This window comes from Lactuca serriola, chromosome 2 (assembly GCF_051521515.1).
Source record: "Lactuca serriola cultivar US96UC23 chromosome 2, Lser_US96UC23_V15, whole genome shotgun sequence".
NCBI lineage: Eukaryota > Viridiplantae > Streptophyta > Magnoliopsida > Asterales > Asteraceae > Lactuca > Lactuca serriola.
In genome coordinates this window covers 190680434-190703534 of record NC_136409.1, presented here as the reverse complement: position 1 = coordinate 190703534, position 23101 = coordinate 190680434, and the positions used below count along the sequence as shown (strand labels likewise).

The 23101-nt window shown below is 32.3% G+C and overlaps 2 protein-coding genes across 3 annotated transcripts; one reads left to right on the top strand and one right to left on the bottom strand.

Moving 5' to 3' along the window:
- The first annotated feature begins 285 nt into the window (after positions 1-285).
- On the top strand, positions 286-1321 carry LOC145090666 (uncharacterized). Its single transcript, XM_079028793.1, has 3 exons — positions 286-413; positions 837-998; positions 1084-1321. The coding sequence occupies exons 2-3, from the start codon at positions 840-842 to the stop codon at positions 1129-1131; spliced, it is 207 nt and encodes a 68-aa protein (XP_078884919.1). The 5' UTR covers positions 286-413; positions 837-839; the 3' UTR covers positions 1132-1321.
- Positions 1322-12111: 10790 nt separating this feature from the next.
- Positions 12112-15664, bottom strand: LOC145087864 (serine/threonine-protein kinase D6PK-like). 2 transcript variants are annotated; one of them, XM_079025959.1, is made up of 3 exons: positions 15414-15664; positions 13596-14941; positions 12112-13040 (listed from the first exon to the last, which is right to left on the bottom strand). In XM_079025959.1, the coding sequence occupies exons 2-3, from the start codon at positions 14687-14689 to the stop codon at positions 12260-12262; spliced, it is 1875 nt and encodes a 624-aa protein (XP_078882085.1). In that variant the 5' UTR covers positions 14690-14941; positions 15414-15664; the 3' UTR covers positions 12112-12259. The 2 variants fall into 2 exon arrangements, with proteins under 2 accessions (XP_078882085.1, XP_078882086.1); XM_079025960.1 differs by having other exon boundaries at positions 13596-14870.
- Between the last annotated feature and the right edge of the window lie 7437 nt (positions 15665-23101).

Here is a 23101-nt window from a genome sequence, read left to right as displayed (position 1 = left end):
ATTTTTTTTTGTCAAATCGTCATTTTTACCATTAATTCATATTTTTTTACGAATAAAATTTAGCGTAGCATTTATCTATAAATTATATAAAATAATAAGACATTTATTTCAATAAAATAATTCCCAAAATCTATTTATATGTAGAAAGTTAGGAAGGCATGAAGCTTTTGAATTTATTTAAAATATATATATATATATATATATATATATATATATATATATATATATATATATATATAATACAAAAGGATACCAAAATCTAAGCCCAACAAACCTAACACAGAAGCCCAAACGGCCCACTGTGATTGCAGTTTCTTTACCATTCTCGAATCTTCGTCTCCCCCTGTTTTATCTCGCTTGTCAATTCTCCATTTCTGCGTCTGCGCGAACACCTGTACTCTTTCAATACTCACGTAAGTCTCCTTCTAAGTTAACTTCAATGTAATTTCTATAGCTTCATGATACTCTAATAGCCATGTACTTTCCGATTACCTACATTAATGTTTGTTACCTACGATTTTCAATCTCCTATTTGAATTTAGTTTAATCACACCACTCAACTCATATGCCGATTTTTTAAATTGTCTGTTCTTTTCGATTTTTGCTACAGATTTCCGTCGATATACCTGAAATGTTTTAGGGTTCTTACATACGTTCCCCTTCTTCACCTGAAAGCAGCAATTTTTAACACTTTCAGCAGTTTAACATGCTATTTAATCCATTCAGACGATTTTCTTAATTTTCGTTGCTATATCCATCAATCTTTCTTCTAAATTAACATTTAACAACTTCAAATCAAAGCGAGAGAGCTCAATTAGTTAATGTTGAATGAACAGGAAATGGTAGAAGAGCCACCTTTTAGGCCACGAGAAAAGCTGATTGAGAAGCAAAAAATGTATCAAAGCATCCAGAAACACACATACCTGAAAGGTCCAATGGACAAGATTACCTCAGTTGCTATTCCTCTTGCATTAGCGGGTTCTTCCCTCTACCTCATTGTATGTTCTTAACCCTTCTTTTTCTCCTTGAAATCAACTTCAACAGTTGCTCCATACTTAACAGATGATTTGGGTACTTTAACAGGGACGTGGTATCTATAACATGTCTCATGGAATCGGAAGGAAAGATTGAATATGTGATTTTATCTTTATATTTTATTGTTCTAAGTTTATATGGTTTTGGTTATCAGTTAAATGTTAACCAGAATTCGTCGTTATGTGAGTATTGTAATGTGTTGTTGGGTGCTCTGATAATATTTGGAAAATAATGTATTTATGTAAATTGCAAATTGAGTGAATGGATTTGCATATTTTGAATTGCAGTCTATATCTTATCATAGTAGTAGTGTGCCTGTGTAGATTAAAGTCTACTAAATTAGTGAGAAATGCTGGGTTATTTACCAGATTTTGAATATATGATTTATTATGCAAAGTTGCGAAAAATACGTTATGATTTACAAAGCTGTTTTCAAATTTTGTTCGATGTATTTAAAAGTAAATAAATAAATAAAATAAAAAAACCATTGATAGCAAAACATAATTTTGGATTTCAATTGAATTAAAGTATCATCGATATAAATTTGATGCATTAAAAGATGCCGTGCAAATAGGTTAAACGGCAACTACCTTCTGAAAAAGTTTACAAAGTATGATAGAATGTAATAACATGTTACAAGTAGCATTTTTGGCTAGAAAATTTTGTTTTTGTTTAATCAAACTCTTCTGTGACTTGTAATCTAAGTTGATGTTATGTACAAATGTTCATTCCAAAAAACAATCATTTGAATCAAAACTTACCTGTGAAGTCTAAAATCGAATTCAATACATTTCACACAATCAACTGTGGGTTTGTAACCCTAATGTCTCGGTTCAAACTTGATTTGGATCTGGATCCTCTTATTGAGCTTAATGGGCCAGTGAACTCTTAATTTGGTTATTTTGGGCCAAGGAACCCTATTTGGGCTCTAGTTGAACCCACATTCATGTATAGCATTTTGGGTTATATTGGTCCTAAAATGTCCCACACCATTTTAATGGGCCTTATTGGGCCGTAAACAACTTTCTTGAACTTTATTGGGCCATAAACCCATTTCTTTATCATTTTTGGGCCGTAAACTGTCATATGGGCCCAAAGGGCTGAAAACTTTCATAATGGGCCTTATAATTTCGAGTATTATCAAAACTAGCCCAATATCCAAATTTCTTTCCCTCCCGTCTTCATTTTCATTTATATATATATATATATATATATATATATATATATATATATATATATATATATATATATATATATATATAAAGAAAGAAAATGTTATGGGATTAATTAGAGGATGACACCTCACTTTTATTTATTGGATTTCCAAGCTAATTACATCACATACTTCTAGGATTAGTTCCCTAATCCTCCATGCAATACCCATTCCACTCTCTTTCTTCTTCTCTTCTTACCCTCGGCCCTTCTCCATTCTCTACACTTCATCCAAACTTCAATACACAAAAATTCTCTTTAAGCTCTCAATAAATTCTCACTTTTCCCTCTTCAAAATTCATGTGTGCTAGTGTGTGAGTTCAAGAGCACTTCATCCAAAATACACTCATCTTGGTAAGCTACTTCCACTCAAGAGGTTTAACTTCATGTTCATGTTAAACTTACTTTTCCTAACACTTCATTTCATGATCCATGATCCTTAGAAACCCCATAAGTTTGAGATCTACTCAAGGGAGCTTGCTAGGGCCGAAATCTCTCTCATATCTCTTCATCAAAACCGATCCAAACCCCAAGGTGAGTTCATACCCCCTATTTTCGGTTTTACTTTTTTTTGGGGGAGAATACAAGTTGCTTTGTGTAGATCTGTGTGTTTAAGCATGTATATGTGTATTTTACCATGTTAAATGTTGTGTTTATGTGTTGGAACTCCATAGATTTCGATAGATCTACTAAAAAATGGTGATATTGGTAAACAAAAACACTCAATGCAACTTAGTATGAAGATGAAAGGATTAAAACATGCTAAGGATGTTTGAAACTAAGAAAAATCGTGTAAAGGGCAAAAAATGGACAAAATAAACAAAAAGTGAGGATCTTTTGTCAACTCACGGTTTTTAAGAGGACTAAAAGAGTCATTTTTAAATAAAAATGGGTCTTTATGGTATTCATGCTTTTAAAAGGGTCAAAAGTTTAAATTTTTACAAATGGGCCTCAAATTGGGCCTTCATGGTTTTTATGGGTTAAACTTGTAATTTTTTGGCTTTTATGATTTAAATTATCATTTTAGACAAATTTGAGCCAAAAATGTATATTTTCGGTTAAAAGGGCTTAAATGTAAATTTATTTAAACTTGAGCCAAAAAGATAAATTTATACACAATTGGGCCGAGAATGTCACTTTTCATAAAATTGAGGCCGAAAATGTTATTTCTAACAAAAAGGGGCTAGAAATGCTATTTCGTTTAAAACAAGCCCAAAAATGTAAACTTTTGGTCGAAAAAGGACCTAAAGTGTCATTTTTACCAAAAATATGCCTTAATTGTAAATTTCGGTTTTAAGGACCAAAAATATTTTTTTACAAAAAGTGGGTCTTTTATGTCATTTTGGTAAACAATTAAGCTTAAACAACCAACGTAACAACAAACGGATTAATTACGTCATTTACACTTTTAATTGGGCATGGATTATACATTACATGTTTATTGGGCCTTAGTGGTCCATTTACATGCTTGTTGGGCCTGGAATATACATTACATCTTTATTGGGCCTTTGTAACCCATATACATGTTTGAAGGTAGACGTGACCAAAAAAACCGGTTCACAAACCGAACCGGTCAGTGAACCGGAAACCGGTTTACCTCCGAACCGGTTCAGGCATGAACCGAACCCTCGAAGAACCGAACCTCCAGACCGAACCAGTTCGCCATTTTGCCCGTGTGATCCGGTTTCAAACCGGTTTAATAAGAACCGGTTTTTTGAACCGGTTTTGAACCGTTTTTTTGATCCGATTTTGATCCGGTTTTGAACCTTATTTGCGTCGAACCCATTCCTATTTTCCACTTATTAGCCCAAAAACAAAAAAAAAAATTAGAAAACCTTATTTGCGTCGAACCGGTTTTTTGATCCGGTTTTGAACCGGTTTTTTGAACCGCTTTTCTGAACCGGTTTCTAATAAACCGAACCAGTTTACATAAGTTCGGATATTTTTGGGGGTGAACTGGTTTGGAACCGAACCGGTTTGGGTGTGAACCGGTTTAGACTACTTGGACTTGAACCGAACCGGTTTTCTGAACCGGTCCGGTTCATAAAAAAACCGGTTTTTGCATGCCTATTTGTAGGGTTTGGAACATACATTACATTTTATTGGGTCTTCGTGGTCCATCTACATGGTTGTTGACTTCACACATTCACGTACATACTCGTTGGGCCTTGAAAACTAAAGACATACATGGAAACAATATATACTGTACAATTCAATATTCGTGTAAATTCAGTTAAGGCTTTTGTGAGACATTTCGTTTGTCACCTATCTAGTATACAACCGTAGCCTGTAGTTATAACAAGAGTCTCCTGGAGTGAGAGCGAAAGTTTGTGTATAGATCTATACGGAGTTGACGCCCCACACCTGAGTTGTTCGCTACAGTTAGACTAGACCAGTCTAGGGTGACAAATCTTACCTTAAACAAGTCGGCGTCTGAAAAAAAAAACGTTATGACGGACGAATCAGACATTATCAAGTATGGTTATAGCGACTCACAAAGAAATTAACTCCACTGTAAATTTACGGAATACATAAACAATTCTACAATTACAATATTATACAAACACCAACTTACGGTCTTGGGTATTAATACTACAACACTTTTGCAAGCAGAAATTATCGGATTTTCTGGGAAAAACTTATACTATACATCACCTTTTACTTACAAAGAAAACATGAGATTTTCTGGAATACTTCTCTTATACATTTTAAAAACACACATGTTTTAATACAAGATTTAATACAAAGCATTCAAACAATTTACTTCTTTTACAAAAAATATCGAATTTTCTGGTGTTTACAAAGTGATACAAACTTTTCATACAAATACACTTATGAACTCACCAACATTATATACGTTGACCGTTTTCAAAATAACTTGTATTCTCAGGAAACCGTTAAGCAGGTGGACATCAAGGTCATGTGAAAGTTTGTTGCATTTTGTTGCTATTATAAACATTGATATTTTGGGATGTAACTCATGTAAACAATTACAATGATGTAAACATTGTATTGTTGTATTATTTCTCGTGTGATGATGATGCATGCTTTGTTTCAATTATATTCACTGTGATGATATTACAAGATGAAGTCATACAAGCCCTCGGACGTTTCCACCGTTTTCTCCGGTTCGGGGGTGTGACATAACATTCAGTATAGGGCTGACAAATATATACCACGGAAAACCAACCAACATGTTACCAATATTGGTAACCAACATGTTTGGTTGGTAGTACCATACCAATCGCAAAGTCATGGTATGGTAGTATCGTAGTGGTACAAAGATTTCAATACCATGGTAGTATCATACCAACCAATTCAATATATATATATATATATATATATATATATATATATATATATATATATATTGTATATAATATTGTATATTTATAATTTTAGTATGTTTGATGCTTATGATTTACGAGCTTTAATATTAGCATTTACTGAATTAGTAAAGTTTACAATTTTACTTATGTTGGTGTGTCCAATATACCTCTACTGCTTAAACTTATAAATTCATGATAGAAATTAATAAAATCATTTTCGATTGAATTTTCAATCTCATCTATTAGAAAACTCTTATTCACAAAACCCCTATTGAAGTTTCACAATGCTTAAGAACACGAAAATTGTCATTCACAAAATCCCCATACATGTTGGTATATATCATAACCAACATGTACCAACTGAACTTATTGGTAGTCAAACAAGTTGGTATCAACTATATTTGGTATGGTAATGGACTAATGGTAGCAAATTTTTTGTACCAATTATAATTGGTACGGTATACAGTTTAGTGAAAAAATGAATTGGTACCTATCAATTTCACCCCTAATTTGGTGTGTGTTTGGAACGAAATCTTTGTAAGTTTTTAGTTTTTAGTTTTAAAATTAAACACACATATATATATATATATATATATATATATATATATATATATATATATATATATATATATATATATCAAAAAAAAATTGTTCAGCAATAGAAATTTTTAGTTTAGTTTGCATGTCAGGGATGCAATCATTGTAAGTTTTTAGTTTTAAAATAAAAAAAAATTAAAAATCAAAAATTTTGTTAAACTTTTAGTTTAGTTCAAAATAAAAGATTTTAAATTTAAAAGTTGTTTCAAGTAGTGTTTAATAAAAAAAATTAGATATGTTTTTTATATAATTATATATATTTTATAAGCTTTAAATTATTTTTGCTGAATATTTATATACAACTAAAATAGTTAGTTTTACTAAATACGTGACCGTGAATTGTCCAAAATCCACAAACGAGATTTTAGGAATTTTCAAGAAGATTTTTAGAAGATTAAAATTAAAGAGAAATTAATTATCCTCTTACTTTTCTTCTTAATTATCTTCCTACTTAATGGAAATGATGGCAAGTGTATAAAAATGTAATTAATTTTATCAAAATATAAAACATAGCATCATTTCATATGGATAGGAAGATATATAGGAAGAAAATATAGGATGATATTTAATTTCTCAAAATTAAAATACGTGACCATGAATTGTCCAAAATCCACAAACATGATTTTAGGAATTTTCAAGACGATTTTTGGAACATTAAAATTAATAGTCAGTTAATGAAATAAAATTAAATATCAAACCAATCATCTGATTGATTAAAATCTTCAATATTAAAGCGGTGTAAAATATGAAAGACAAAATTGAAAGTAAAAACATCGAAATTTAGACCCGTGGCAATCAAATCTACCGATTAAAAGTGTGTGTTATTATACGTACTCCTTTTACTAACATAGAATCTCAAATATAAGGTATATATAGACTCAATTGCTCATATGTGAGAGGTATAATAAATAATTTGGGGTACAACGATATGTATAGAATTAACCTTAAAAGTGCATATATTTTTGCTTTTTTGCTTTTTTTTTATTTATAAAAAACTACTCGTCATTAGTTTGGTACATGATAAATATGTGTTCTCTTGATTTTGAAAACACTTTAAGTTAATGATCTTTATGTGGTTAAAACACTAAAGTTCAAATTTTGAAGTAAAGATGTGAATATCTTTTTTTAAGTAATGATGTTAAGAGCATCTATAATGTGTAGTGTAATGAGAGAGTTGGATACCATAACAACCTCCTCGTTGATTTTATGTACGATGAGGTCTACCCTTCTTAGAAGGAATCTGATTTAATGGTAGATTGCAACCGCAAAAACACAAAAAGAACAAAAATAGGGTTTCAAACAGTTTATTTTTAATTAATCAAATTTAATTGTTTAAACCTAAAGACAACTAGCCTACTTATAATAAATCTAATATGACTTGTAATTAGAATTAAAAAAATTTATCTAAATTAGGAGATAATATAAATCTAAAGATTTTATCCAATTAGGTAAAGGAAAATCTCAAGAAAAATAAACTTTTAAAATAAAATAACCCCAGGTCCCGATGGGTTCGCTTTTTCGTTTTTAAAGAGTTATTAGGAGATGGTCAAAGATGAAATTTTAGCTTTTGTGATTGATTTTTTCTCAAATTCGAGGATCCCTTCGGGTTGTAACTCTTCTTTTATTACATTGATTCCAAAGATTGATAGCCCGGTTCTTGTGTCTGACTTCCCATCAACCTTACTGGAATACATACAAGATTATATCCAAAATTCTTTCGTCGCGTTTGGAAAATGTCTTAGATATGGTGGTGAGCTGCGAGCAATCAACTTTTATTAAAGATTGCCAGATTCTGGATGGTCCTTTGATGGTTAATGAATTGGTGGAGTGGTATAAAAAAACACAAAAAGATGATGTTGTTGAAGATTGATTTTGAAAAAGCTTATGATACGGTTCTTGGACTTATATGGATCGAATCATGCAATTTTTGAATTTTGGTTCTAAATGGTGGTGTTGGATACGTGATTGTCTTATTTTTGCTAGGTCGTCTATCTTGCTTAATGGAAGTCCTACGGAGGAGTTTCAATTACATAAGTGATTGAGACAAGGAGATCCTTAGTCTTCGTTCCTTTTTATTCTGGTTATGGAAGGGATACATGTCGCTATAGAGGATGCAAGCGGCTAATCTTTTTTATGGAGTTCAGGTTGGTAAGGGTAATATGAGAACTTCTCGTTTCTTCTATGCGGATGACGTGATTTTCCTTGATGAGTGGAAATGATCTAATATTGTAAACATTGTTCGAGTCCTCCAATGTTTTTATATGGCTTCGAGTCTAAAAATTAATTTGCATAAATCCAATTTATTTGGTGTTTGTGTTTCGGGTGGAGAGGTGGAGGACTTTGCTTCGGTGGTTGGTTGTAGGACAGGGAAATTCCTTTTTAATTACTTGGGACTCCATATCATTATTGACCTATTTCAGAAAAAACTTTGTAAATGGAAAGTGAAGACTCTCTCTATTGGTGGTCGTTCCATACTACTCAAATCAATTCTAGGATCTCTGGATAATTACTTCATGTCACTTTTTCTTATGCCCGTTGGAGTTGTTAAGGACTTAGAAGCTTTTCGCACACAATTTTTCTTGGGAGGGGATGTGGATAATCGTAAAATGCCTTGGGTGAAATGGGATGTGGTTATTGTTGATAAAAAATGGTGGTCTTGATATTGGAAGCCTATGGTGCTCTTAACTTAGTTCTTCTCCAGAAAGGGCGATGGTGATTCTTGAATAATGGCAATCTAATTTGGTTGAAAGTGATTAAGGATTTGTATGGTTTGAATGGTGGGTTTGATAGATCTTATAATCTTGGAGCTGGACCATGGGCCCGTATTTTGACTTCTATCTCTAGATTCCAAAAACGAGGGGTTGTGGTGGATTCTTTAATCAAAAGAAAAATTGGTAATGGGATTGATACAAAGTTTTGGAAGGATAAACGGCATGGAGATATTTTGGAAAATATATTTCCTAGATTATTTGAGCTTGAGTTGGATAAGGAGTGTTATGTGGTGGATATAAGGTCTAACGGTGTTTGGTCCTAGTCTTGGCAACATGTCATTCAAAGGGGTGAAGAATTGGTTCAATTCTCCCAATTCTCCGATATGTTGGATTGTATTCAAGATGTTAGTCTGACTGATCATGTTGACATATGGTTATGGGATATTGGTACATATGGCTCTTTCACAGTTGAAGAAACTAAGGGATGGATTTTGAGGATACGGTTCTGCCTACATTGGGTCTCGAAACCAGATGGAATACTTTTGTATCTAGAAAGGTAAATATTTTGATTTGACGTGTGTTCTTGGATAGACTTCCTACTCGGATTAATATAGTTAACAAAAACTTATATTCCATCGATTTTGTGTCCAATTTGTCAACTTGAAGCGGAACAAATTGGCCATCTTTTTCTTAGGTGTGAAGTGGCGGCTAGAACTTGGAACGCTATTTTCTCATGGATTAATGTTGTTCCTTCTAATTTCGATACGATTTTTGAGATGTTCATTTTCATTGATAATGCGCGTCACGAATGTGAAGAAAAAAAAAGGGGTAGCTGATGCGATAGCATGTACCACTATTTGGTATATGTGGAGATTTCTAAATGATGTGGTGTTTGGAACATGAAAGATTAGAAAAAAATGACATTGTTGATTCGATAAAAGAATTTCTTTCTTGTGGTATTCTAATAGAAATAATAGATATCACATGGGATGGGTGAACTTGTAATTGTTTTCTAGGTCCTTGCTAATTTTTAATTTTATTTTTTGTGGCTGTTTAAAAAACAATAATATTAAATATCTTATTTGTCTTTTTCATAAGTAGTATGAACACTTGTTTCACTAATTTAACGGCTCTTTAATTTATATTTATTGAGATACCAAAATGTCAAAAAATTTAGTCACAAATCGCGAATGTTACATTATATAACTTCAATTCACTGACATGAGAGTCTAGCAGCAATACATGAGGTGGTCTTTTTTTTTTTTGAAATGGCGGAAATATATTAGCACCAGCCTTTAAAGAAACAAGACAGGGTAGAAAAACAAATTACAAAATGTCAAAAGGATTACAACTCCAAACATACCAATTACAAGCACAAAACTTGCCTCTATATTTTACCCAATTGAACACCAAGGTGATTATACTATCCGCCAAATTTAGCGAAGACATCCTAACCTTATCGAAGACTTTAGCATTCCTAGCTTTCCAACCGCACCAAAGAAATCCGTAAATGATAGCAATGAAAATCTTTCTTTTCTTAGGACACCACCCCCATTGTGCAGCAAAACCCACCAACTCAACCACCGAATTGAATTGTTGATCAGAAATTTGACACCAATTTAGGATTCAACCCAACGCACCTCTGGCGATCAGACAATTGACAAGTATGTGGTTAGATTCATCCATCCCATCGTTACAAGAATGACAAGACGAGATCGCAATATTTACTTTTCTCATAGTCAAAGTCGTCGAAGTAGGGATTCGATCTAAACAAGCTCTCCAAACAAAGCAAATTACGTTTGTCGGAACCAAGGAGATCCACACAGTTGGATTTTGAACCGGACGGGTGACCTTTCAATTGATCAGGTGCCTTAGGTCGCGAACATAGAATGAACCATCACTCAACAGCTTGGATCTCCAAGTATCTGCACCACTTGAAGTATGAGCCCCCATCATAATGTCTTCCAACTTGATAAACTCTGCCGCCTCCATTTGATCCATGGTCACCCTTTTCCATTTCCAATTTGGTTGATTGCCACAGAGCCGCTCAGAAACAAAAGCTGATTTCTTTTTATCAAGATTTATAAGGCGAGGACAAATCGAAGCCAAAGAGCCTAGACCGGTCCAATCATCATATCAAAATAAGGTATCAGAACCATCACCAATGCGTATGTCGAATAAAGATGAAAACGTAATTCCAAGCCCTTCCAATTCCATCCCGGCATTCACCACATTCATCCAATCCCCTGGCAGCGATTTTTTACCCTATTTTTCAAATGGCTTCCTGCCTTAATTGTGAATACCGTGTACCACCCGTCTCCATAAGTCGTAGGGTTGAGTTTTATAGCGCCATAACCATTTAACCAAGAGAGCACGATTCATAGCAAACAAAGAGCCGATGCTAAGCCCTCCCAAATTCTTAGGGCCAAGAACCACATCCCAGGCCACCCAACAAATTTTATTCTTCTCGCGAAGGCCGCCCCATAAAAGCTTTCTTCTAATTTTCTCCAAACAAAGCAAACTACATGAGGTGGTCTTGACAGTGTTTCTTTGTGTCATGTGTAACCACCATAAATTAACATTTGTGGGTTCAATCATGGAAATGAGCGGTTCCCTTAGGCTGAAGGGATGGTGCGACATGACACTTGGTGCACTAGGTAGGAGAGAAACTAGGAAGACCATCGCCATGGAAGACCAATTTTCTCAACATATTTAGCAAGCGGGGTGGTGTATGCCACACTTGTTAGAGGGTTGACAAAGGCCACTCACTCCCTCTTGCCTTAAGTGGATGGAACAATGCTGCAATCCAATCCTCGAATGCATAGATCGTTCGTAATGTTGTGATTTTCTTCTTGTATTTCGTTGTTGTATCTCATAGCTTCTTATTAGTTTTTTTTTTTTTTTTTTTTTTCTATTATTAATAGATTTCCCTGCTTTTTAAAAAATAAATAAAGAAACTTGGGCCATCTATGCCAATAAAGACACCTAGGTCTTGTTAGGAATTATATACCTTTGACCATTTTCAGTCAACAGCGCCCCTTCTTTCCCATACTTCCCGGTTAAGATGACCTCTAGCCCTTCATTGTTTTTCTTATAATTATATTGGTCACACGTTTGAAATCATAAAATCAAAATTCCATTCTTTTATTTAAAGATTCGACATCATGATCTCTACCCTTTATTGTTTATTCTTTTCCTCATCCCAAAACATTTGTACGACAAGTCCGTTATTAACAAAGACCAAAGAAATTTTTTCTTCAAATGATACACAAATATATCTTTCTTGTATTACATCATGTACACTATACATATCCTAATCAGAATCTACACCTATATTTATTCATATGTTACAACCAAAACCAAAACATATTTTCCCTAAAACATCTCATCAAATCTACCCATAAACTCTTTCTCTAAACTCTTTACACTCACACCTCTAACATCACATACTTTCGGCATCTCGGGTGGCGTGCCACACCGGATCAAAGCCCAATTCAAACCCTCAAAAAACCGATGTTCCTTAATCTCAACCGCCCCTTTAACCGACCCCAACCGACCCCCCGCCTCCTTTCTCAACAAACTTTTAACCAAATCTTTAACCTCAAAACTCACAATCGGCCAATCAGGAAACTTAACATCTTCCGAAACGACATTTGCTAAAGTCTCATCATCTCCTATCCCCTTAAAAGGTGTCCTACCATATAAAAGCTCATACAATAAAACCCCAAAAGTCCACCAATCCACTGGGCTCCCATGTCCTTCGCCTTTTATAATCTCGGGCGCCAAGTACTCGTGGGTCCCAACGAAGGAGTTTGATCGTGCGCCATGAGGCTCCACTATTAGCTGTGGGGTGGCGGTTGTAACCGTTGGATCGGGTTTTAGGTTTGGAGTGAAACATGGGACTTGCCATGAGGGTTGAAGACAAAACGGGTGGCCTATGCAACTTGAGGAATCTTTGTCTTTGGGAGGATTGATGGAATGTGATGGATTTATAACAACCGTTGGATTAGGATCACATTTTAGAGATAAGTCAAAATCGGTCAACATGATGTGACCATCTTCGCGTACTAAAATGTTTTCAGGTTTTAAGTCGCGGTATATAATTCCAAGCATGTGTAGGTACTCTAGAGCAAGGAGGATTTCAGCAACATAAAACCTAGACCAAAACAAAATAATATATTTTTAGTAAATTACATTTTTGGTCCCTAAGTATAGCTTATTTTTGCACTTTTGATCCTTATTTAAGGATTTTACAATGTTTTGGCTCCTGTTCCAAGTAAAATGGCTATTTTTTGGTCCCAAATAAAATTCTCTTGCAATTTTGGTCCTTATTTGAGGTTCTTGTAACACTTTTGGTTCATGTTCCAAACAAAATGACTACTTTTGGTCCCTGAGTTTAGCTGCTTTTTGCAATTTTGGAACCAATGAGTTTTTTTCTTGCAATTTTAGTCCTTATTTGAGGTTCTTTGTAACACTGTTGATTCATGTAAAAGTAAAATGACTGTTTTTGGTCCTTGAGTATAGCTGATTTTTGCAATTTTGGTCCCAAATATAGTCATTTTACTTGGAACATAGACCAAAAACGTTACAAAAACCTCAAACAAAGACCAATATTGCAAGATAAAACTTTTTTGGGAACAAAAGTGATAAAATCAACTATTATCAGGGATCAAAAACGTAACATGCAGTAATTTGTAACTTAAACTGTTACCTGGCTGCATGTTCAGAGAAGCATTTGTTGGGCTGTTTTTGACGAAGGACATGCAAATCGCCTCCGGGACAATATTCAGTGACTAAACATGAATATTTATCGGTTGTAAATTGGGAAAATAAAGTAGGGAGAAATGGGTGATCAAGTAATTGTAATATTTCTCTTTCCGTTTGTGCCCTTGAAGGTTTTTTTCTAAGTGTCAACAACTCATTGTCCACAATTTTCATTGCAAAAAAGCAATGTGACCCGATAAGCTCCGTGAGGTAAACAGTTCCAAGATCCCCACCTCCAATTTTCTTGATTAACTTGAAGTTTTTGAGATTCAAGCTTCCATGGTGTTTTTGAGCACATAAAACAGCTTCCCATCTTGAATCTTTTGACATGTGAGGCCGACATGAATTTCTGCTAAAATTACTTATGTTGCTGTCACAACTGAAGCTTGTACTACTGCTGCATTCACCAAGGCTGCTGCTTTTTGAGCTTTGAGAGAATTCCCCCTTTTCTTTTGACCTTGATTTGTCATCGAGTTTATTGACCAATAAATCAGGTCTTCTTTTGACTTCTTTGATTGAATCTGGTTTGATTTCATCTACCACAGGGAGTTTCTTTCTAGATCGAGTGGATAAAGAAGAAAGTTTCAGTTTAAGGTTTCTGTTTTGTAAAGATTTGGGTATCTTTCCAGAAGGTTCTGGAACAAAGGATTCTTCCACTGCTATCTGTGACTGTTTGACCAGTCCGCCTTCAAAGCTCTCTGAAGATGTTACTGTTACTGGTTTTGATAACCTCTTCATGGCTGCCATTTCTGATGCTTGAGAGATGCTTAATCCTCTCAGTGCCTGTTTTAAACTAGCAGGTTCTGAAATCCCAATTCTTGATGCTTGATAAGGGCCAACTTGCATTGGTCTTTTCATGGATTTCTTCTGTTTGTCTTTAAGAACTTGTGCTAAACCTGTTGTCTTGGCAGAAACCCTAATTGTTTCAAAAAGACGGTTGATTTCATCTTCTATATTGAACTTCTCCCCATGCTTACTGGATTTAAAATCTGAATTTTCTTCCAATTCAATGATTTCATGTGTGGCATGAAAAGTTCCCATGTTGATAGATGTGTTGTAGAAATGTACCTTAACCCATTTCTAGCAAAGCATTTTGAAAATATATAGGGATTAAGAGAGGCGTATTACTCATCCTTGTGGTCTTTTCTGATCATACTGTAATGAAGATGTCTTGTAGTAACTTCGGACACCTTGTCCCCTTGCAGTTTGAAAGCTTCAGATTCTGTCACAACTTTCAGACTTCAGATGTTTATCTCAAATAGATACTTGATGTGTGAAGAAAGAAGAATAGACCTAAAAGAATGAACTTGAAATTAAAACTACACATTTTGTATCATTAAGGGACTAGGGTTTGAATTCTGTATATAACAAAGCAGATTCCAGCGCAATTCATGGTGACTTTACAGAACAACTTAACTTGTAACGAAAGTACCAAACTCTCCCCATCGCTACCTCCAACCAAAATTTTGAACAAAAAAAAACGATGAAAATCCTTCTTGATATTATATAATACTGTCAACTACCGTATAACATCAGGAACAATAAATATATTATTTCCCTTATAATAATCCGAATATAGAACTATTCTTACAAAATTCCAGGAGCATATTATTGTAATTCCGATTAATATAACGACAAATCGTACTAGTAATTTTAGCTTCATGCGGCGTGTAATCTAAGAACTAATATATAAAATAATAATCAAAACTCATAGATTCCATGGGATCAGTATGAATTGTAAAATCGTGAGAAACGAACAACATACCGGTAAATCTGCAACGTATACACGTAACAAGGAGGAGGAATGAAAGACTGGTTGCCTGAAACAGCGAATTGGGGCTGAAGAAAAAGAAGAAGTAGAAGTAGGGTTGATGGATGAAGAGGAGGAAGTTAGGGCACGAGAGAGGGAAGGGAGCAGTAGGATTGAAATTAAATGGAAGAAAATCACGAGAAGTGTCACTGTTGGTTTGCTCCTTCTTCCAAATTGGCGGATAACATAAAAAAGCTTCTTTCCTATGTTGTTACTGTCTTGTCCTCTTTATTATGCTCATTTGTGAAAGCATCACTTTTTATTAAATTTATTAGATGAAAAACTAATGTATTATATGGGTGGATTAAAAAAGATATTAAATATTAAAGTGTAAAAAATAAATATTTTTAAAATAAAATTTTGAAATAAAAAATAAAGAAATGTATTAATTGCAATTTAAGATCATATTTATAACATTTAATACTTTATATATATAAATATATAAATATTATGTGGCTTTTTAATTTTAAAATTTGAAAAACCTAAGAATTGACATGTGGATATTATTTATTTCAAAAATATCACAAAATAACACGTGTTAAAATTCACGAGAAATTGACATGTGACAAAATAGATCTTCATTTATTATAGTTGGAGAGTGTCTCGATCTAGGTTTTTCAAAAAATAAATAAATAAATAAATACATGATGCTGACTATGGTAGTAGCGGTCTTTTATTGTGTAGATAAATTTATGTATTTGTCAACAAAAAATTAGACATGTTAATCCCACTTAAACTACTATATAATTCTTTAAAAACTAAGTTATAAGGTTGGACGGAGTGGGTGCAGGAAAGAGGTGAGGGAAGCTTCCCTCACTCCTGCACACCACTCCGTGGGTGAGGGAAAGGTGAGGGAAAGAGATGGGGGGAGGGGGTGCCGCACTCTCTCCCTTCATGCTATTGGTCAGAGTTTTTTTTATCTTCTTTAATATTTATAAAATTATATATCTACTAAAAAAATATAAAAAATATATCAAAACTCATGGTTTTTAATTCCCTACAAAATGAGTATAATATATGTATGAAATATATTAAAAAAAAAAAGTGAGGGAAGGGCTTCCCACCCATTCATTGCTTTTAGGTGAAGGAAAGAAAGGTATGACCCACAAAAAGTGAGGAAAGCTTCCCTCCCACACCCTCCGGTCTAAGCCTTAAATCCTACACGTAAAGCCCTAAGCTTTTAAACCATAAGGTCATCCGGTATCAATACGCATGAAAACAATTCTATATCATCATTATGTTCTTTCACAACCCACATAAGGTATGTTTGGGTTAGCTTTTTTATTTTAAAAGTGATTTTTAAGAAAAGTGCTTATTAGCTGATAGCTTTTAGGAAAAAATGATTTTAAAAAGTGTTTGGATAAGAAAAGCAGTTTTTTCATGAGTAAAATGGCTAAAAAGCTAAAAAAAAAACTAGGATTTTCCAACTTTTCGAAAGCTTTACTTTTTTCTATCCAAAAAGTTATTTTAAAAAACGTTTTTTAAATACACAAACACTTTTTTAGCTTATTAGTTTTTTGAAAAGTTAATAAGCTAATAAGCTTTTTTGAAAAGTTATCCCAAACACCCACCTACTATACATTTGGGCTGGTGTTCACTAGTGAAGAACTAGTAAAGAAGGGAAAGAGAGAGATAAATACAAAGGTTGCGTAGACATCCTTGATAGCCACCACTCCACAACACACCCACTAAGCTTTGGGATGGTGTTCACTAGTGTGGAAAACCCTTCCACATAGAATACATACGCATGGAAAAGCCTCCATACCGGACGGCCTAAACTTTAAGCTTGTAATCTTTAAGTCATAAATCACAATTTATAATCCCTAAGCTTTACGTTATAAGCTATTGGTCATAGACCATAAGAATTCAACAAATCTAGGCAAAAAACAAAATAACAACATAAAAGGAAAGCATCTCTTACAACAAGTAATTTTATATGTTGATGTTCTTCCCGGAGTAAGGTGTTGTTGCTTTTGATGTTTGTATGTGAAGGTCAAGGGCAATAGTTGAAATCGATGATGGAACTGGAACAATTGGTGTAAGCATTTCAACGCCATAAATTGAAAAGTTCATTTAATTAAACCCCAATGAAATCCAAGATGCAGAAGAAAATGTAAGCCTATTATTTTAAATATTACAAATGTAATTTAACGATCCTTTATTCAATATTAACATTTTACAGAACATGAACAAAATGTACAAGATATAACTACAAAATGATTTGGATCATTACCACTTCTAGCATATGTACGATCATATTAGACATTGAACCAAGAAAACCCTATCACAAGATTCGTCGTTGTCAAGGCAACTAGACTCCCAAAACATCAAAAAGAAAACAAAAGACATATCCAGCTATCAAATGAAGATGAAACTTTGTCAACAACAAAACCAAGTTCTCCTAAACAAACACAAAAGCGAAATCAACCAGACAATGGGAAAGCAAAAGAGACAGAAACACCGACAGCTAGCACATCAAGACCAACAAAAAAAATAGAAATTGACAACTATCAAATCTGAATAAAAATTTTGAACTATTATTATATTTGATAGTGCTAATTCCATTTGGATATTATAATGATCAATTCCGCATGATGATGTTATGTTTTATGTAATTAATTTCAAAGATGATATATTATTACATTTCAAGTTTAATATTTTTTTCAGTTAGATTATTTGTTGTTGCTTCTGAAAATAGTGCATAATATAACATTCAATTATATTAATAAATGTATAATAGTTTACATCTCTGATTTTAATAACCATTACATTAATAAATGTATGATAGCTTACATTTTTAATTTCAATTAGGGAAGATACCCGTACAACGCATGGGTCAGTTTTTTTTTTTTTTTTTTTTTGCCTTTTTTTACCCATAGCAACAATGGACTTACATTTATATACACATAACTGCAACATATTTACAACACTTTTCTCATAATAGCAATGTACTTATATTTCTTTACATAAAAAAATGAGTTATGCTATACAGCCATGATAATGGTTTCATATCATCCTATGACATTTGAATACTGAATCTGTTGAGCCTCTTTCAGAAGGTGTTGTTACTTTGCAACTCATGGAAAATATCAGAATTGGATGCAAACATTATAAATTTTCATTTAAAAAAGCTATAGCTACCAATATCATAAAATTACAGATAGTGGATCCTAAAGCAAATTGGATAACTAAGTTTCCATAAGTAAAAGTTTACATACATGAAATCCTAGAGTTGAGAACTTATTTCAAAAATGAATTTGTTCGCGTGTAAAGTCCAAGATTGAAGTTCCATAAAAGACACCTCCGATTTCTCTTGACATCTACCTTCTTGCACATTATTAATTTCTCAAAATTCCCTCCATGTGTCCTTACAAAAATATCGGATTTCAAACACATGAAGAAGTCTAAAGCAGCCAAACTTGTCACATGCTTCCGGAATCCGTCTACTTCATCTTTTATTGTCAGATCCTCTTTCGTTACCTGTCATAGTTATAATTTATAAATAAACCATAAAAGGTTAATTAGGAAAGTAGGTTTTTTTGGTGGTTTGAGAGCATGATAGTTAACCCTGAATCTTAGTCTGTTGATTTCTTGAGAGACATTTTCATAGTGGTATGAAAACAAATACAAGGTTCAGAATTAAAGTTACTTACTAAGGAATTAAGAATACCTTTTGTAGGACCAACAACCATGATGACAACAACAACTCTCTCATCTGAGGTCGTCATTCCCATTATCTATCAAGATCCTCGTCTGTAGAAACAACACAAGGAGACAACAACAACAACAACACACGTATTACTGAAAGAAACTATGAATTCTTCTATACCACCTTTTATAATCAATTAAAATCATTACCTATAGTTATGGTGGCAATATCCCCTTTCTCAATAGTGATAATATCCTTTCTTCCTACTCCTTCAGTTACTTCATAAATCATGCTTCCTAGTTCAAAATCATTACATGCATTAGTGGTAATCTTTCTATTTAATAGAACTAGGCGAATGCCCGCGCGTTGAGCGAAAAACACCTATATAGTTGAAGTCTTTATAAATATACTTTTTTTAAATATAACAATAATGTTGTTTTTAAATTTGATATCATAATTCGTATACTAAATTGATATAATATATTGATTATTTTGTATTATATGATAATATATATATATATATATATATATATATATATATATATATATATATATATAATCTATTATAACTGGATTATCTCAATAGTTTAAATGATTTCTACCCGCGAATTACACGCGAATAAAATTAAGTATAATATATGGTTTAATGTTATTTGTAGTTGTTATTATTTTAATTAATTTTTTTTAAATTTATTTGCTTAATGTTTTAATTTCTATCATTATAATTATTTAAATCATCAAACATTGTTTCTTTATTTTAAATGTAACAATATAATCATTTATATATAGTTATTTTAAACTATTGTTACTGTAAGTTATTTTAAGCTGCTTATTTGAAAACTTTTAACGATTATAAAAATATTTTTAGGAAATATTTTAGTTAAATAGAGATTACAGTTTAGTTTTTGCATTTATTACTAAAATTTATCACTTTTAACTATTTACAAAATATTCTTTGTTTTTTTTAGTGGAAATGAAATTTATATTTAAGTTGACACTGTAATGTTATATTTAAATTAACAATTTAAGTATTTTTCTCTAAATTGTTCAAAAGTTGTAGCTTTAAACTGATGATCGTTTACATACAACAACATTTTAAATCTAATAAATTAAGTATAATATGTTAAAAGTTACAGACATAACTTTATTAGTAGAAGTAAATATATTATTTTAAAATTGAAATTTAGTTTATTTATGATTACACTTTAGGTTTGACATTTATTTAACCTTATTAACCAACTTATAATCATTATTAGAAAGACATTACAATTTATCACTTTTAATTATTTACAAAATATTTTTTGGGTTGTTTAAGGTAAACTGAAATTTATATTTAAGTTAACCCTGTAATGTTATATTTAAATTAATAATTTAAGTATTTTATACATATTGTTCCAAAATTGTATCTTTAAAATGATAATGGTTTACATCCAACAATATATTAACACTAATAAATTAAGTATAATATGTTAGTTAAAAAAGATAACTTTATAAGTAGAAGTAAATATATTATTTTAAAATTGAAATTTAGTTTATATATGATTACACTTTAGGTTTGATATTTATTTAACCTTATTAACCAACTATAATTATTATTAGAAAGAAATTGAAAAGTCATGGGAGTTTCAAATGAATGTGGTGAAAGGAAAAATGCATGGGAGTTTCAAATGCATGAGGTTCAAAGCAAAATGTTAGCTTTATAAGATATATAGATATAGATATAGATTCTGAATGATCGGATATAATTGTCCAGGTTATTCCACTAAGAAGGATATCGTTATGTAAGAAGTAAGAACAGAGTCTGATTTGAGAACCTTAGACCATGCAAGAGAACCTTAGACCATGCAAATTCTTCTGTGAATTATTGTAAAAGTGAAATCGAAAATTAAGCCCTGAAATGGAAAATTGAGCCATGCTTAAAAATCGAATTTCATCGAAACCTAACCTTGAAATTGAAAAAATTACACAATTTGAAAATGTTCTTACCTGATTAAGAGAGGAATTCGAGCCCTAATCAAATAGAGAGGGAGGCGAGAGGGAACATAACATCAGAAGGCGACGAAGAGTTTCAGTTTAGGGGAAATGGAGGAGGAATAGTTAGGAGTCGCTGACAACGATCCTTTTATTTCCTTAACTCCTCATCGGGTAGCATCGTGCTGCAAAGTAAGGAGGGCATGTCGATAACCATATAAGTGATTAATCTAAAAATTGAAATTGAAATCGACAAACCATGGAATCAGAAATTTTGAGGGCTCAAACCTACCTGAATCCCTAAACGCTCAATTTGTGAAGTTCCGATCAATAAAAAGGAGATGACGGGTACCCAAATCGATCTTCAAAAAAGGTAGAAGGTCAAGATGGAGCGTAAGTTTAGTGAGAGATGGATGGTTGCCGAGCGTCAGTGGGAAGCATCGAGAGGAAGATAACGCATCTGAATCGATTGTAATGGAGGGGGTGATACGTCTGGAAATCGAGGCGGTGGTAAGTGGTGATGCATATGAAAGAAGACGAAGAGTGAAGGTAAAATATGGAAAGGTGTGAGGCGACATATTTGAGACAGTGGATGGTTACGTGGAGGAGTAAACTAATCAAAGTGACGGTGGCAAAGGAGAAGACGATTAGTGTACATGTTCAATATAGACTGTTAGAAGGAAAATATATATATATATATATATATATATATATATATATATATATATATATATATATATATATATAAGAGGTCCAATAAATTTAAAAGTATTGTTCCTTAAGAGCATACTTTTAATATAATTATATAATAAACCATAACTGACATTAAAAAAGAACGATGTTTCAATTGTCAAATAAGACAAACCACACAACGGAATTAGTTAAATTGCACACAAATATATGTGCTACAACACTAACATAAATCCATAACCCAAATATAAAAAACAATAATCAACTTTATCTTGTCAATTTAATTAAACATTAACCCATTATGAAAACTTTATAAATACGAAAAACTACAATAATTTATACAAAGTAAGGATAAAAATGGTAAAAAACAATGTTCAACTTACAAGCTAAACAATTGGCAAAATAAATGAATGCCATATCTCTTTATAGTAAAAATAAATCTAAGTCCCACAAAAATACAACATAATTGGAAACCATGCATTTGGAGTGGAAGAATCCTAAATGTCAGAAATTTGATCAATTATATTCCGATATATTAATTTCCGAGTTATATCTGATCTACGTTTTTTTAATATGGTTTATCAGTGTAGTCTAATGGTTTTTGAGTGATATTCCAAACACTACACATGGGTCGTGCTTAGCACGGCCCACAAACTTTTCTAATATATATATATATATATATATATATATATATATATATATATATATATATATATATATATATATATATATATTAATTAGAGAACCATTATTAACAAATAATTAAGGAACCAATCGTGAGCGCCAAAATTTAGCGCGATCAACGACCAAGAAAATGGATGTATACTTGTAAATTTGACGCGCATATACCATATTATACCATAAAACTCACCTCTTTTTTTCGTTTAAATTTTTTTAAATCACGTTTTTTATCGGAAAAAACCGAATATACTATTATTCACGATTTTTCATTCTCTTTCTATAGAGATTCATGTTGATATATAAAAAACATTTTTTTTTCACTTCATTTTGTTGTTTTTTTTTTCAATATTTAAGTTTATTTTTATCTAAAAAACTAATTATACAAAAAAAAATTAATTGTTTGTCATCTATTAATTAACATCAACATCGATTAAAAAAGAAACAACGATCAGTTCAGTTTCACAGTGTGATCTTGAACTGTAAATATTTAAATTTTAACATTAACAATGTGAATCCGACTTACTATTATTCATATTGTGAATCTGCTCAAATATTAAATTGTTATACAAAATCTGTAAAAAGCTTTAAAAATGTTGTAAAAGAAAGTTTAGAAATAAATGTATGCAAGTTATAAAAAATTGTATGAAAATGT